Genomic DNA, 17,646 nt, shown 5'->3' with positions numbered 1-17,646 from the left:
TATCACCACGTATTCTGAAGGAGTGTGCCAGAGAGTTGACACCTGCCTTGACATATTTTTTTAATACGAGTCTTGCACTTGGTCAAGTTCTTGGTCAAGCACTTGGTCAAGCCCTCCTTCCTAAAGAGTGGAAGGAGGGCAAGATTGTGCCACTTCATAAAGGAGGTGATCGAACTCAAGCATCAAACTATAGGCCTATCTGTGTGTCAGGTGTTGTGGTTAAGTTGTTGGAGAAGCTTGTGAGAACTAGGATCCAGAGTTGGGTTGACAACAATGGTATAATCTTTGATGGACAGCATGGATTTGCTAAAGGGAGGTCATGTTTTAGTAATCTACTTACTTATTACAATAAAGTGACTGCTTCCTTGGACAGAGGAGAAGGATACACAGTAATATACTTGGATTTCGCAAAGGCTTTTGATAGAGTACCTCATGATAAGTTGACAGTCAAACTAGAGCAGATGGGGTTGGATATTAGATTAGTGCATTGGATTGGAGACTGGCTATCTGATAGGTATCAACAAGTTGTGTATGGGGGTGCAATATCCAGGAAAAGGAAAGTCACTAGTGGAGTGCCTCAGGGGTCTGTTTTAGGGCCATTACTATTTAACTTATATATTAATGATATTGGTGAAGATTTGGATGGAGATATTCAGTTGTTTGCAGATGATGCAAAGTTGGTACGAACCATAAAGAGTAGTGAAGATGTTGTGGCCTTGCAAGAAGACTTGAATAAATTGAGTGATTGGGCAAACAAATGGGGATGTGAGTTCAATGTTGCAAAATGTAAAGTTTTAAAATTTGGAAAACAAAGATGGGATGCAGAATTTATGCTTGGTGAGAATATATTGTTGGAAGTAGAGGAAATAAGAGATCTGGGGGTGATAGTGGATAAGGATCTAAAATTTAGGGGACACATCGCCAAAATTGTGAAGACAACACAAAGACTTCTGGGAATGATGCGGAGGACACTGACATGTAGAAGTAGGGAGATACTTGTTCCAATGTATAAGGCTTTGATTAGGCCACACTTGGACTAATGTGCCCAGATTTGGTCACCAGGTTTTCAGAAGGATGAAGAGATGTTGGAAAGGGTCCAAAGGCGACTGACTAAGGTAGTTTCTGACCTCTGGAATGTTGAGTATGAGGAAAGATTGAAAAGATGTAATTTGCAGAGTCTCATGGAGAGAAGGAAGAGGGGAGATATGATAGAGACCTACAAGTTGGTAAGGGGTTGTTATAGGATCAATGGTGGAGAAGTTCTACAGAGAATAGTGGGAGATCAGGGGAGAACCAGAGGTCATCCCTGGAAACTGTATAAGGAGGGTGTGAGTAAGGGAGTGAGAGGCAGGTTTTTTTCGTGCAGAGTTGTGAGTGATTGGAATGCCTTGCCTGAGGGCGTGGTGTCTGCAAGTAGTTTGAATGTGTTTAAGACACGGTATGATGAGATGTGTGTGTAAGATAAAAGGACCTCCTAGATGAGTCTTTGACTCCATGAGGTCTTGTTTTAATAATAATAATAATAATAATAATAACTTTGGCATGCCTGTGTATTAAAAGTCTTGCAACAGCACACTTAAGTTCCAAGGGAGTGGAAAGAGGGTAAAATTGTTCCACTGTTACAATTGTTAATGGATGAAAGTGGTAGAATGGTAACTGCTATAGATGAAATTGTTGAGGTATTCAGTGATCAACCTTAGTGATAGTGTTGGCATGCCTGTTTAATGAAAGTCTTTCAACAGTACAGGTTTCGAGGGAGTGGACGGAGGCTAAAATTGTTCCACTGCATAAAGGTGTGTTATATGGCTGGAGTTTCAAATTATAGACCGGTCTGCATATCTTGGAGTTGTGGTTGAACATACTGGAGAGAGAGAGAGAGAGAGAATTGGTGAGAGTAGGATACAGAAATGGATTGATGACAGCAGTATTCTCTGTGGTTATCAGCATGGGTTTGTTAAGGGGAGATCATGTTTCACTAACTTACTTAGGTACTATAACAAGGTAACAAATGCCTTGGATCAGGGGAGATGTATATACAGTGGGGTACTTGGATTTTGCAAAAGCTTTTCATAGATTGCCACATGACAAGCTAGTAAATAAATTGAAACAGATGGGAGAGGATAACAGACTTCTCAGTTGGTTCGGTGACTAGCTGTCAGGTAGGTATCAGAAAGCTCTATATTGGGGTGCAGTATCCCACAAGAGAAAAGTCGCTACTGGTGTGCTGCAGGAGTCAGTTTTGGTACCATTGTTGTTCAGTTTGTATGTTAATGATATTTTTATGGATTTAACTAGTGACATGCAGCTGTTTGCAAATGATGCAAAACTGGGGAGAGCAATACAGAGTCAAGCAGATGCTTTGACCTTACAAGAGGACGTGAATAGAGTCCATGAATGGGCAGGTAAGATCTGGGAGTGATAGTGGACAAGGACCTGAAATTGAAGGGCTACATTGCACAAGTTGTGAAGTTGTATCAGATAATGCAATGATACAGAGGACTGACATGAAATAGAGAGGTTATGATGGCATTGTATAAGGCCTTGATCAGGCCTCTTATGGATTATTGTGCACAGATTTCATCGCCGAGTTTATGGTGATAAGGATATGTTGGAAAGGGTCCAGAGACGATTCACAAAGGTGGTCAGTGGTCTTTGTAATGTGGAGAATGAGTACAGATTGAGAGAAATGTAAGTTGCAGAGTCTCAAGAATAGGAGGAAGGGGGAGGGATATGATTGAGACATAAACTAGTCAGGGGTTGTTATCAAGTTGGCATGGAAGAGATTTTTCATAGAATGGGAGAGCAGGGGTAGAACAAGAGGCCATCGCTGTAAACTGTATAAAGAGAGTGTGAGCAGAGGAGTGAGGAACAGGTTCTGTGCATGGAGAGTGGTTGGTGAGTGGAATGTATTGCTTGAGTGGGTTGTGAATGTAGACACATTGAATCAGTTTAAAGCACAGTTGGATGATCATTGTGTGCAATAGTGTGTACCTCCCATGATTAATCTCTGACTCCAAGGATTTCAGATGTTAATAATAATAATAATAATAATAATAATAATGTATCATAAAAGAAAAGAACAAATTATTTTAATTTGATGACTTAGTGCAGATTATTTTAATCTGCACTTACATCTATCAACAGTTTCTCAGGTTTACTCACTCCATCATGTTCAAAATATGAATTATCTTGCTCATTCTCCTCTCTGGATAGCAGACTTTATGGACTCTCATTAACCAATCCTCTAACAATGGAATCTCCATACACTGCTATTCTCATATCACTTGTCATCTCTTTTACCCTTTTTTCTTGCATTCTATTCTTTTGCATGCTTTCATTTCTCTCCTCTAAGTATGAATTCACTAAATGTCTATTATCACTCCACCTATTCCTCATTTCATTTTTAGTTTCGAATAGCTGTTTCATCAAATCTTTCATTCTGACAATGTCACTGTCTATCATGAGGAAATAAGAGATCTGGGGGTGATAGTGGATAAGGATCTAAAATTTTGGCAACACATAGCCAAAATTGTGAAGACAACACAAAGGCTTCTGGGAATGATGTGGAGGACACTGACGTGTAGAAGTAGGAAGATTCTTGTTCCATTGTATAAGGCTTTGATTAGGCCACACATGGACTATTGTGCCCAGATTTGGTCACCAGGTTTTCAGAAGGATGAAGAGATGTTGGAAAGGGTCCAAAGGCAACTGACTAAGGTAGTTTCTCTGGAATGTCAAGTATGAGGAAAGATTGAGAAGATGTAATTTGCAGAGTCTGGTGAACAGGAGGAAGAGGGGAGATATGATAGAGACCTACAAATTGGTAAGAGATTGTTATAGGATCAATGGTGGAGAAGTTCTACAGAGAATAGTGGGAGATCAGGGGAGAACCAGAAGCCATCCCTGGAAACTGTATAAAGAGGATGTGAGTAGGGGAGTGAGAGGCAGGTTTTTTTCGTGTAGAGTTGTAGATGATTGGAATGCCTTGCCTGAGAGTGTGGTGTCTGCAAAGATTTTGAGTGTGTTTAAGACACAGTATGATGAGCTCTGTGTGTTTGATAAAAGAACCTCCCAGATGAGTCTTTGACTCCATGAGGTCTTGGGGTAGTAATAATAATAATAATAATTCCTGTAGTCTCACTACCTTTGTTCTGCTGAGTTTGCATTTACATTCTTTCATTCTTTTACTCCCTCACTCTTACTGGTTTTTTCATTCCATTTCCCTTTTCTTTCATTTACACTATCTTTCATTCCTTCAGTCTGTTTCACATTCATTAACTTATAGTCTGACAAAATATCACACTTCCTACAAATTATTTTCTTACATCTCCTGTTTAGTCTCCCCACAAACACATCTCTTACATTTCGCCATTCATACATATTACATCCAAAACATTGAACCATTTTGAGAAATCTATGTCATTAATGACATGTATTGTTTGCAATGCTTGCCTAGTGATACCAGATGATGCCTTTATAAATTTATTTATAAGTAGATGGAATTCCATAATTTTTTGTTAATATCACATATGGCATCACTTAAATAAAGTTTCAATCATTTTATCCCTCATGTGGTAACATTTTATCAAACTTACACTCTATCTATTATTAATTATTTTGTCTTCCTAGGATGGTAATGTTCACTGCACAACTGAAGTATGTCCAGAACTTGGTTGTCCTCTGAAAACAAGACCGCCAGGGAAATGTTGTGAAATATGTAGAGGTTCGTTATTTTGGATTTTCATTTCAGGAATATAGTAAATTCACTGAACCCATTTTGTTTTTAATCCCTTGCTAACTGTAATAAGATGAAAGAATGGAAAAATATTTTCCTTTAATATCATTTTCCTTTAGATGTTATAATGACTATTTTTTTTATCTTACATGTGACTGTAACATGTCATACTAATATATGACTTATATCCAGGCACTTACATATTCAAATGCAAATATGCATTTGTAACATGCATTCAAGTTCACTTCAAGCTTTAAAATATTATAATATTTAAAATGTCTTCTCTTTGAAAAGAAAAGAAAAAATGAATTATCATTTACTTATAGTTGCAGTTTGACAGAAAATTTAGTGGTCTCCCACATATTACTCTAACCTTTAGTTAGAGTAGTAGTATTACTCTATAACTTCTTTAAGAAAGTGTCGGCTCTATGCCTTAATGGCACTGTTCGATGACTTGGTTTAGGATTTTTGCACTAATCAATATAAATAAATGAATCAATATTAATGGTGAATGCACTGAATACAGAGGGCGATTCTAATAAGCAAAATCAAATCCCTTGCTTGATTATGTTTTTAGATTTGTTATAAGATATTAAATCTGTAGAAATTCTATGGTAAAAGAGGTTGAGAATATTTTATGTAGTTTGAAAGTAACTCAAGTATGCTTGCCTACTTGAGTAATAGAAAGTGATTTAAATAATGCAACTTGTAAGGAACAACTTGCATTTCAAAGATAATTAATTTGCACTTTTTCAGAATAACAGTTCACAATTGTAGTAAGAACAAGGCACAAAAGTCAAGTGTGTTGAGTGGTGTGGATTTTACCAAGATGGTTTGTTGCCAGGAATGTAATATGTATGCATGGTAAAATGTGGCAGATGCATTTGTTGAGAGATTAAAAAAGAGAAGTGACAGCATGAGGGATCTGTAGAAAGTATGATATATTAATCAATTTCAGTGATTTGAATGGAAGCTGGGAACTAGAAATGATGAATACTAGACAAAAAGGCAAAAGGCAGTGATTGTAAGACTAAGAATGATAGCCAGAAGAGTAAGTGTGAGAATGTAATTGAAAATACAGAAATAATTAAAAAAGGAAAATCAGATGTAATTATAGAGGGAAAAGCATGCTTGACCTGATGGAGTAAGAGCTGGTGTGACTGTGGAAATGGAAAAAAGTCAGACTGATGAATCAACAGTGGGAATGATTTCTGGAATGCAAGAATTCAAGAACAAAATGATTTAAATGAGGCATGTATGAATGAAATTAGATGTATCTTGCATGAAAACAGAAGACTGTGAAAGAATAAAATGAAAGATAGTGGAGAGAAAGAAGTAACTTATGATTCAAGAATAACACTGTATGGAGATTCTGTCATAAAAGGTGTCATGGATGAGAGAGAGGGAGCTCACAAGGTATGTTTTCCAGGGAAAATGAACAGGGTGATGGCAGCACTAGATATGAGAATTAAGCATGCAAGAAAGTTAGTGGTTATAGTTGAGAGAATGATTTGGTTGGGCATAGGAAGTGTGAGATTAGATATCAGCAGATTATTCAGGAAAGTGAAAGACAACAGTGTGGCAAGAAGGGAAATTTGTGGTAGTTTGTATGTTGCCCAGGTATGAGAATGATAAGTTGTGGTGGAGAGCAAAGGAGTGTTTGGAATGGAATGTTAACAGAAATGTGTGAAGAGAAAGGAGTGAAGTTTATAAACATCTAGGACAAGATTGAGGAACAAATAGAGTATGAGAGCAATGAACTGCATCTGCCAGCCTGGTTGATCAAGTGGTTAGCATATCTGCTCTCATACTGGAATGGAATATTAACAGAAATGTGTGAAGAGAAAGGAGTGAAGTTTATAAACATCTAGGACAAGATTGAGGAACAAATAGAGATGTATCAGAGCAATGAACTGCATCTGCCAGCCTGGTTGGCCAAGTGGTTAGCATATCTGCTCTCCAGCCAAAAGGCTGCAGGTTCGAATCCCACTGTGGGTGTATGTTTGTGATTGTCTGTGAAAATACTAGTTGTGGTGGTGGATAGTAGATGATGCGGTCAGTGGATGATGTGTGGATGAGGTTGAGTGGTGGAGATGGAGAGCTGTGGAGTAGGTGCCCTCCCTCGATGAGCGGACTCCTTGGAGGTGTCAAATAATAATAATCTGAATGGCTTTGGAGTTGAGTCATTTAGAAAGATTTCTGCTGGAAGGAAATGTAATCAGTGATGCAAACAAAGTATCAGCGGAAGTCAAAGATGATATGAATGAGCAGGAGAGTGAACTAGGTGAGACTGATTTGGTTGTGAATGGAGAAGAGAATGTGAAAACAGGAAATCAAGTTGGACAGGGAAACAGTGTGGGCCAGGAAGGATGTCAGGGGGACATGGTGTAAGAAGAGTCGATTCTAGAAATGGTAATGAATGCATATATGTTTATTGTCAGTGTAGAAATGAAACGAAATGGAAAGGAATACATGGAAATTGAATATGGGTGGCTACATAGGGCAAAAGATGAGCAGAAAGGCGGAGGTGAGGAGAAGCCATAGATGGAGAACAGCATGATTAGGACTGGTTGCAGACTAAGAATTAAATTGTTATGTTTATTTATGAATGTCAGGAGTGTCAGAAATAAGGGAGATGAATTATTAATTGTTGTTTAATTATTTATATTAATTGTCTGTGGAAAGGATAACAAAGATGGTGTCAGGACCGTACAATGTTAGTTATGAGGATCAGCTGAGGTAGTGTGGACTGCAGAGTTTGGTGGATAGAAGAAGGAGAGGTGATACTATTATTATTATTATTATTATTATTATTCAGGCCTCAATGGAGTCAAAAGACTCATCGTGGGAGGTCCTTTCTAAGAAACACAAGTCCATCAAAACTCATTGAGGGAGGTCCCTCCTAGGAAACACAAAGTCTATCATTCATTCCTTAAATGCATTGACCGTTCTCACTCTCACCACTCCATCAGGCAATGCATATCATGGTTCAACCACCCTCCATGCAAAGAAACCACTCCTCACCCTCTTTCTCACAGTTTCCTTTCGTAACTTCCAGGGATGGCCTCTTGTCATCACTCCTCCCTGCTGTTCAACCAAGTGAAAGAACTCCACAGTGTCAACCCTGTAACCAGCTCTCAACAGTTTAAAAGTCTCAATCATATTCCCTCTACTTCTTCTATCCACCAAACCCTGCAGCCCACATTCCCTCAGCCAATCCTCATAACTATCCTTGTACAGTCTTGAAACCATCTTTGTTATCCGCCTTTGTACCCTTTCCACAGTTAATTTATCCCCTTGAAATCCTGGAGAAAAAATCTGAGAACAATAGTCCAAGTGTAGTCTGATCAGGGTCTTATGCAATGGAATGATAACTGTTTTATCTCTGCAGGTCAACGTCCTTCTCATTATTGCAGGAATCCTCTGTGTTACCTTCACCGCCTTTGCAATATGTCCCTTAAATTTCAGGTTTCTATCAATCATCAACCCCAGATCCCTTGTCTTCCCCAGATACTTCCTCCAGTATAACTCCTCCCATAGAGTATGCAGTGTCCCATCGATGTTTCCCAAACCTTAAGACCTTACATTTTGCTGCATTAAACCGAACCCTCATTCATTTGCCCATCTATCTAGCTTATTCAAATCCTCTTGCAGGGCTGCCGCATCTGCACTATTACTAATAACCCTTCCCAGCTTCGCATCATCTGCAAACAACCAAATATCCCCTTGAAATGCACGGACAATGTCATTGATATAAAGGTTAAACAATATAGGTTCCAGTACTGAGCCCTGTGGAACCCCACTTGTAACCTTCTGCCTCTTTGATATTGCTCCACCATACACAAATCTCTGATACCTATCAGACAGCCAATCCTGAATCCAGTTGACCAATCTGACATCCAGACCCATGTGTTGCAACTTGAATATCAGCTTATCATGTGGCACCTTGTTAATTGCCTTTGCTAAGTCTAGGAAAATGGCAGTATATGCCTTTCCCTCATCTAATGCTCTTGTAACTTTATCATAAAAGGCTAGCATATTGCTAAAACAAGAGCGCCCCTTCACAAATCCATGTTGACTCTCACTGATAACATTACCTGCATCTGCTCAATGCTGTATACGGTCCCTCACTACTTTCTCCAAGATCTTACTAACCACTGATGACACACAAACTGGCTTATAATTAGACACCTTTCATGGGCACTGTTCCCGCAGCCAGACTTTCATTGAAAAGCCAGGTCACGGGCACATCAGTTGCTTAGCACATTCTCTAAAAACTCGTGGTGAAATACCATCTAGTCCCACAGCTTTACTAACATGCAGAGTACTCGGTGTGTAGAACACACTCTCCTCCTGCACCTCTAAACCTCTAACCTGCTCTATCCCTCTTGTATTCAAATTGACTCTTCCAAGATGAAATACTCCAATAAAGTGTTCATTGAACAATTCCACTACGTCCTCTGCATCAGTCACTCTTTTCCCATTTTTATCCCACAATTTCATTCTTCCACAGTAATTTCTCCTCCTACTGACCACATAGCTAAAAAATTCCCTAGGATTTTCCTTGGATCTAACGGCCAATCTTTTCTCATATTCCAGTTTCACCTTCCTTACCATACTAGTCACTCTTCATACATCTTCTCTTCACCTGTCTCCTTATATCTCTTCCATAGTCTTTTTTTCGCATATAGCTCCTATTTAATATTGTTTGTCATCCATTTTACTCCAAATTGTGTCCTCTTGTTCACTAGTGGAATACAGCTTACCATTGCTGCTAACAAATATTCCTTCACAATTTCCCAAGCACTAATAATATCCCAGCCTTCCAAGTCCTCCCTCCATGAAACTTCCCGAAGTTGACATCTAAGACTATTATAATCACCTGCTTTATAATTCCACATAATTGACTCTTCATGATTCATCCCACATAATTCCTGCATGTCTATTCATTTTCCAAGTCAAAACCATATGGTCACTCTCTCCAACTAGTGAGAGAGATGTCATCTCAGTTATTATCAGCTCTTCTGATGCTATATCCAAATCCAAAACTCTTGAACCTCTTGTTCCCTCTGTTACATGTTGCCTAAGACATTTGTCCCTCAAGAATTCTAGAAATTCCATTCCCTTATTGTTACACGCATCTTCCTTTCCCCAATCTATACTGCTGTAGTTAAAATCTCCCATAACAATCATTCTTCTTGCACTTGCCACACTCAACTGTCTCAACATCTCCCAGTCCCCACCCTCTGATTGAGACTTTTAAACTGTTGAGAGGTGGTTACAGGGTTGACACTGGGGAGTTCTTTCACTTGTTGAACAGCAGGAAGGAGTCATGACAAGAGGCCATCCCTGGAAGTTACGAAAGAAAACTGTGAGAAAGTGGGTGAGGAGTAGTTTCTTTGCATGCAGGGTGGTTGGACATTTTGAACAAACTGAACGTTTGTCCAAAATGTCTCTTCCTGGAGTTTATCAAATTCCCTGCAAGTGTGATCTCTCCTATTTTGGACAAACTGGACCTTCTCTTGAAAAAAGAATCCAAGAACATCAATCCTCCATTCATCACAACAAACCTGAAAAATCTGGATTGGCTCAGCACGGGATTGAAACTAACCACAACATCCCTTGGTCAAAAACTCTCCTCTTACATAGATCCTGCTATAAATTTGAACTTTTAATCAAAGAAAGCATAGAGCTTTATCATCCTAACCTGAATCGGAATGACTGTATATCTATATCAAAAATCTGGGAAAGTCTAATCAGGATAACTCATTAATTCATATTAATTTTATGTTATTTAATATTATTAATTAATATCTTTATTTCAATCATGTCTCTGCTTAAAAATATTCCCTTTAATACTTAGTGATATAACATCACGCGGCTTGTTCTATTTTTAAATGATCTATTGTTAGTATTCCACCTTGTATTTTTTTTTTAAAAACTGTTCTTGTAGTGCCACTGAAGATGGTCTGCTATTTCCAGACCAAAATATTTGGTTAATTAAATATCTTTCTTGTGTTTACGTGATTATATTATTCAATCTTTATGTCACAAGTATCCTTAAAACATCACATCGTCATCACTGCAGCAATACTTCTGCTCATCGTAACAAAGGTTCTCCTCAGTAGTAACAACTTTAACTTGTGCTTTAAACACTGTCTTGTTGTGATGAGTTTTCGGTGTCATTCTTAAGAGTAGTAAAAACTAATAATAATATTTCTATAGTCATGTTACTAAATGCTGTATTACAATAATTAATCAAAGAAAACACTCAATACTTCAACAAAAATCAAGATAATGGAGAGATGGAGAAGTATATATACAGTGATTATATGGATTTTAATAGATTCACACATAACAGGCTGGTGACTAAATTAGAATGGATGGAATTAAATAAGAGACTAGTGAGTGGGATAAGTGAATGACTATCAAATAGGTATCAGCAGGTTGTGTATGGTGGGGGGAGGGGATTCCAAAATAGGAAGGTCACTAGCAATGTGCCTCAAGGGTCTGTTTATTGCTTAACATCTACATTAATGATATTGGAATACATAATGGGAGACATGCAGCTTTTGCAAATTATGCAAAGTAGGAAAGAACTATGAGGTAGAGCAGATGTATGGCCTTACAGGAAGATCTGAATAAACTCTGTAAGTAGGCGAGTGAGTGAAGTTATTAGTTTGATGTTGCAAATGTAAGTTCTTTGAATTTGGTAGGCAATTTGGATGCAGGGTATATGATTAATGGGGATATTTTGAAGGAGATGGAAAAGATGAGAGTTCTGGGAGTGGACAATGACTTGATGTTTAGGGGTCACTTTGCAAAACTTGTTATGTGTTAATAGTGAATTATGTCCATGACAAAGAGGATCTTACATCTAGAAGGAAAGCAGTTATGGCTCCCTGGCTGAATATGCCATGGCTCAATTTCATATGCTGCTGATAATGCCACTGATTTGTCTATGATAACTAGACTCATCATCACTTTTTATGTAATGTGCCTGACTTTGATATGTGCCCCCCCCCCAAAGTTGGCATAATTTTTCTCTCTGTTCCTTAATTTATAGAAACGAGTGTATATAAATTAGAGGGGAAGAAAGAGAGAGAGAGAGAGAACACAAAGATGTCCCTGAGGATTATATGAGAAGATTGCGAACAGGGAAGTGAGAAATAATTGTTTGCAACATAAAGAGTAGTGGATGAGTAGAATTTATATATTTATATAATTTTCCATGAGTGAGAGGTAGAAGAAACTGCAGCACACCAGTGTTGTTTATGGAGTGCAGGTGAGGATTGAGAAAGAAGAAATCTGTTGACATTTTTCTTCAGGATTTAGTGGTTGTTGTGAAACACTTCATGAGGGAGGTTATTCCAGAGGTAGATAGAATAAATGAGGAAGAGGAGAAGTAAGTTTAATGCATTTGCATTTGTACTGAAAAGGGTTGTTGGCTACTGGTGCTCTTGTCTTAACAGAAAGGTCCAACAGAAAATGGAGAAATGCTAGCTGTGAATGCTAAGATTGTGAACAAGTTTAAGCACGATACAAGTTCGGTATGATAGATACGTTGTCAGTTCTGAGGTGTCCCTGATTAATCTGTTGAATCCATGATAGTTTTTCAATAACAATAATAATTTAAAAGATTTTTTACGATGTGAAAAAAAAATAGCTTTCACTCAAACTATATGTTGGCACGTGCTCACATCTTTCAATTTTTTTTTCTTGTTCTCTTTAGGCTGTGTATATGAAGGACAGGAATATGAAAATGGCATGAGTTGGATTTCATCTTCAAACCCATGTATGTCTTGTCAGTGTCAAGGAGGAGTTGTGTCTTGTGCAAAACTACATTGTATTGTTCCATGTAGCAATCCTCAGCCTGTACCTGGCCAGTGTTGTCCAGTATGTCCTAGTAAGTTAAAAATAATCATATGCAACCTCTTATGAAACATAGCTAGGTTATAGAATTTACAGAAATATACACCTTCATAAAATAGATTAACTACTGTGCTTGTTTTACAGTTATTTATTATGTTTTAACACCAATAACAGGATACTATCAAACTTTAAGAACTGGTGGGCAAGATACAGTATATTCAAAATTACTAACCATGTATGTCACCAAGAATAGGATTATGAAGAGAAGTCTGTACTTAGTAATTAAAGTGGTATTTTTACAGAAAATAATAGTAAAGAAATTAGAATTTGCATGAAAGTTACCCATCAAATAATTTTTGAATCAACAGCCTTAAAAACAATAACCTTTACGTGTTACATTTCTAAGTATCCTATGATTAGGATACGTATTCCACTATCTATTATTATTATTATTATTATTATTATTACGGGTATCTCCATGGAGTCAGTAGACTCATCGTGGGAGACCCAAGCTAGCAAAACAATATCTGTCATATCTCTTCTTGAATTCATTTACAGATGAAGAGCTCACAACAAAGTCAGGCAATGAATTCCACTCATTCACCACCCTCCAGGCAAAAAACCTTGTTCTGACACCTTTGTTAACCACACTCTTCTTTAATTTCCAGAGATGACCTCTTGTTCTTCCATCACTATCACACAGCTGAAACATTTCCCCTGCATCAATCCTATAAAAACCTTTTAGTAATTTGAATGTTTCTATCATATCCCCTCTTCTTCGCCTATCAACCAATCTCTGCAATCCACAAGCTCTCAATCTATCAATGTAGGGAGCATTTTTTATATCACTCACCAACTTGGTCACTCTTCTCTGAACCCTCTCCACAGCCTCCTCATCTCCAAGGAATCCAGGTGACCAGACCTGAGCACAGTAATCCAAATGTGGAAGTATCAATGCTTTATAAAGGGGAATAATAACCTCTTTATCTCTGGATGTCAGTGTGTTCCTCAACAACCAAGTAATCCTATGTGCAATCTTGGACACCTTAGCAATGTGTCCTCTGAACTTCATCTCCTTATCTACCAATACCCCTAAGTCCCTAGCCTCATCAATCTCTTGGAGTACCTTTCCATCGATGTAGTACACAGCTGGTAATCTTTTAATCCCAAAATGCAAGACTTTACACTTTTCCACATTGAACTGACATCCATTTTCTTTTGCCCATTTTACCAGCTTATTTAAATCCTCCTGCAAACTTTCAACATCAGCTTGATTTTTTATTGCACTACACAACTTTGCATCATCAGCAAACAACTGAATATCTCCCTTTAAGCCGTTTCCTATATCATTTATATACAAATTAAACAACATTGGCCCAAGCACAGAGCCCTGAGGCACACCACTGGTCACCTGCCTCATTCTGGACTCGGCTCCTCCATACACCACCTTATGGTATCTCTCCCTGAGCCATTCTCCTATCCATATCACCAATTTAATATCCATTCCCATCTGCTCCAATTTGCGTAACAGTGTTCTATGGGGTATCCTGTCAAAAGCCTTAGCAAAATCCAGAAGTACCACTGTGTAGCCAGTTCCCTTGTCTAACTCTGATGTTATTCTATTATGGATAGTTAATAGATTGCTAAGGCAGGATCTACCTTTAACAAAACCATGTTGGCCTCTATAGAGTATCATATCCTGATCCACCCATTCTTGAATTTTGTCTTTAACCAACTTTTCCAATACTTTTACCACTACTCCTGAGATGGTGATTGGTCTGTAATTCAATACTGCAGTTTTAGAGCCACCCTTATGCAAAGGAACCACTTTGCCTAACTTCCACTCCCTAGGGACCATACCAGAGTTCAAACTTAAATTAAATATCCAGGTAAGAGGGGTTGACAATTCATTTGCACATTCACGCAACACCCGAGCTGATATTCCATCTAAGCCTACCGCAGTGTTTGCATTTAAGTTTCGCAATATATTTAATACCTCTGATTCTTTAGCTTCAATTCTCACATTAGGTATTGCTATAGGTATAGAGATATCCTCACTTGGGTGATAGACTTTTGAGAAGTGATCACTCAGTAACTCGACTATTACATCTGATTTTGTCACCTCAATACCATCAGCACCCACTAAGGTTATCCTTCCGAAGTCATTCTTCCTCTTACTTGCCACATAGCGGAAGAACTCTTTGGGATTACCCTTGATCTCTTTGGCTAAGGTCTTCTCATAATCTGATTTAGCTTTTCTTACTATGCTGGTAACCTTCCTAGCTTGAGCCTTGTACTGCTCATGGGTGTCCTGATCGCCCTTCTCCTTGTAAATTCTCCATAACATTTTCTTTTTTTGTAGTTCAAGCTTGATACTACTGCTCATCCATCTAATGCCTGCCTTGTTTGACCTCCTGACCATGGGGACACAATCTGATATTGCTTTCCTCAGATACCCGCTGATTTTATCCCAAGCACTGCTAACATCTTTCCCTTGCAATATGTTCTGCCATGGGATGGCTGCAAGCTCACTCCGAAGCTTGTTATAATTGCCTAACCTGTAGTTTCGTACATACCGCTTCTTAATAGAAAAATCCACAGATTTTGCAACCTCCCAAGTCAATACCACATGATCGCTTTCACCAACTGGAGGTAACGAGGTCACCTTACTTAAGCATATAACCTCTGAACCAATAACCAGGTCCAACACTCTCACACCACGTGTCCCTTCAGTTACATGCTGTTTCAAGTAATTATCTCGTAGCAGATGTATGAACTCCATTTCCTTTTTGCTACGTGATATTTCCTCCTTCCAATTGATATCACCATAATTAAAATCCCCCATAATAATCACTAAGCCTTCACTCATTGCACTAAGTTGCTGATGCATGAATTCAATATCTCCCCCTGTACTCCCTGGCCTATAGCAGCATCCAACTGTATATTTGGTTGCGTTGGTCACTATTTCGCACCAGACTGCCTCAAATGAACTCTCATTCACATGTCTATCATCATGATATACTACTTTCTTTGGCTGCAACACATCAGCTATCATCAACAGTACTCCTCCTCCTGTTCTAGTGGTTGTTGTGAAATCTATCTCACTAATCATTTAATTAGTGAGATGGATAACAGATTGTCTGAAAGATACCAGCAAGTAGCATTGAAGCAACTTGCTGATATCTTTTTTGACTATCTTCTTTTACTTCTGTCCAGAAGAAAGTTGTCATATAAGCACACCTGAGGTTATAAAGAAAAAAAATCTATACTTGGTAATTATAGCAGCTATTGCATCTCAAGAACAAAAATATGGTATTGAGTAGTAAACTTGTATAGCAACTTTCTGCTGATGTAGGTTAATCAGAGTAGTATAAAGTCTATAGTATGCAGATACATATTCCATAATGTTAATTATGGAACATGTCTGCATATTCCATAATATGTACTCAGTGTTAATATTCCATTTCAAGATTTTATTTTTTTTCGATATATTTGGATCACAAGTAAGAAAATGATTACAGATAATAATCTGGGATGTTCTATAATAGCATACTCATAATAATGACAGCATTTATTATCACAGTAGAGTTTTATAAACATCTGTAAACAGTTTTATTTTTCTAAAATGGTCTAATTAAAGCCAATATCCAAATTAATTCACATTTTGAAAGGTTATTTTTCACTTGGTCAGACTATAATAAATTTAGTTTAATCCTTTATCCAAGTGTGTGCAAACAAAGTTTGTGCCTGAAAGTATCTTCAGGACTGGGGTAAAGTGGTACAACACTGGGCAACTCCTTGCAAAGGTGGAGCAAGCTACCAACACTCCTATCTCAGTATCTCAGTATCTCCCATAATATAATACAAAACACATCTCCTTGTGGATATGTATAATGTTATGCATTAAGGGAAGGGCCACTACCCAGACTAGTTTCAACCTCTATTGAGGTCTCCTCAGTGGGAGCCTGACCCAGGCGGAGATACCAAGGCAAAAGCATTAGCAAGGTCATCTCCTCCTATAGGAGCTGCCAAACGGTGTGCCATCTTTTTATTAAATTACTCTGGATTTAGAGAAAGATGTTGAAAGTTTATTTTCTGGAAACTAGTCTGGGTAGTAGCCCTTCCCTTAATGCATAACATTATACATATTCGCAAGGAGATGTGTTTTGCATTATGGGAGATACTGAGATAGGAGTGTTGGTAGCTTGCTCCACCTTTGCAAGGAGTTGCCTGGTGTTGTACCACTTTACCCCAGTCCTGAAGATACTTTCAGATGCAAACTTTGTTTGCACACACTTGGATAAAGGATTAAACTAAATTTATTATAGTCTGACCAAGTGAAAAATAAACTTTCAACATCTTTCTCTAAATCCAGAGTAATTTAATAAAAAGGTGGCACACTGTTTGGCAGCTCCTGTAGGAGGAGATGACCTTGCTAATGCTTCTGCCTTGGTATCTCCACCTGGGCCTGGCTCCCACTGAAGAGATCTCAATAAAGGTCGACACTAGTCTGGGTAGTGGCCCTTCCCTTAATGCATAACATTATACATATCTGCAAGGAGATGTGTTTTGCATTATGGGAGATACTGAGATAGGAGTGTTGGTAGCTTGCTCCACCTTTGCAAGGAGTTGCCCAGTGTTATACCACTTTACCCCAGTCCTGAAAATACTTTCAGGCACAAACTTTGTTTGCACACACTTGGATAAAGGATTAAACTAAATTTATTATAGTCTGACCAAGTGAAAAATAAACTTTCAACATCTTTCTCTAAATCCAGAGTAATTTAATAAAAAGGTGGCACACCGTTTGGCAACTCCTATAGGTAGAGATGACCTTGCTAATACTTCTGCCTTGGTATCTCCACCTGGGCCTGGCTCCCACTGAAGAGATCTCAATAAAGGTCGACACTAGTCTGGGTAGTGGCCCTTCCCTTAATGCATAACATTATACATATCTGCAAGGAGATGTGTTTTGCATTATGGGAGATACTGAGATAGGAGTGTTGTTAGCTTGCTCCACCTTTGCAAGGAGTTGCCCG

The 17,646-nt window shown here is 38.3% G+C and overlaps 1 protein-coding gene across 3 annotated transcripts in view; it reads left to right on the top strand.

Annotated features, from left to right (window-relative positions):
* Nucleotides 1–17,646, top strand: part of LOC150093698 (kielin/chordin-like protein) — a 1,333,292-nt gene that overhangs the window by 1,119,821 nt on the left and 195,825 nt on the right. For all 3 annotated transcript variants that reach the window (XM_090412628.1, XM_090412627.1, XM_090412629.1), the window contains 2 exons: nt 4,630–4,723; nt 12,468–12,641. In XM_090412628.1, coding sequence (XP_090268754.1) covers nt 4,630–4,723; nt 12,468–12,641 — 268 coding nt within the window. The remainder of the gene's footprint in view (nt 1–4,629; nt 4,724–12,467; nt 12,642–17,646) is intronic.

Source organism: Typopeltis vanoorti, chromosome 23 (genome assembly GCF_054136105.1).
Source record: "Typopeltis vanoorti isolate ZY-2024b chromosome 23, IOZ_Tvanoo_1.0, whole genome shotgun sequence".
NCBI classification, from domain to species: domain Eukaryota; kingdom Metazoa; phylum Arthropoda; class Arachnida; order Uropygi; family Thelyphonidae; genus Typopeltis; species Typopeltis vanoorti.
Note: the sequence above shows the minus strand (reverse complement) of the source record. Positions and strands in the feature narration are given on the sequence as shown.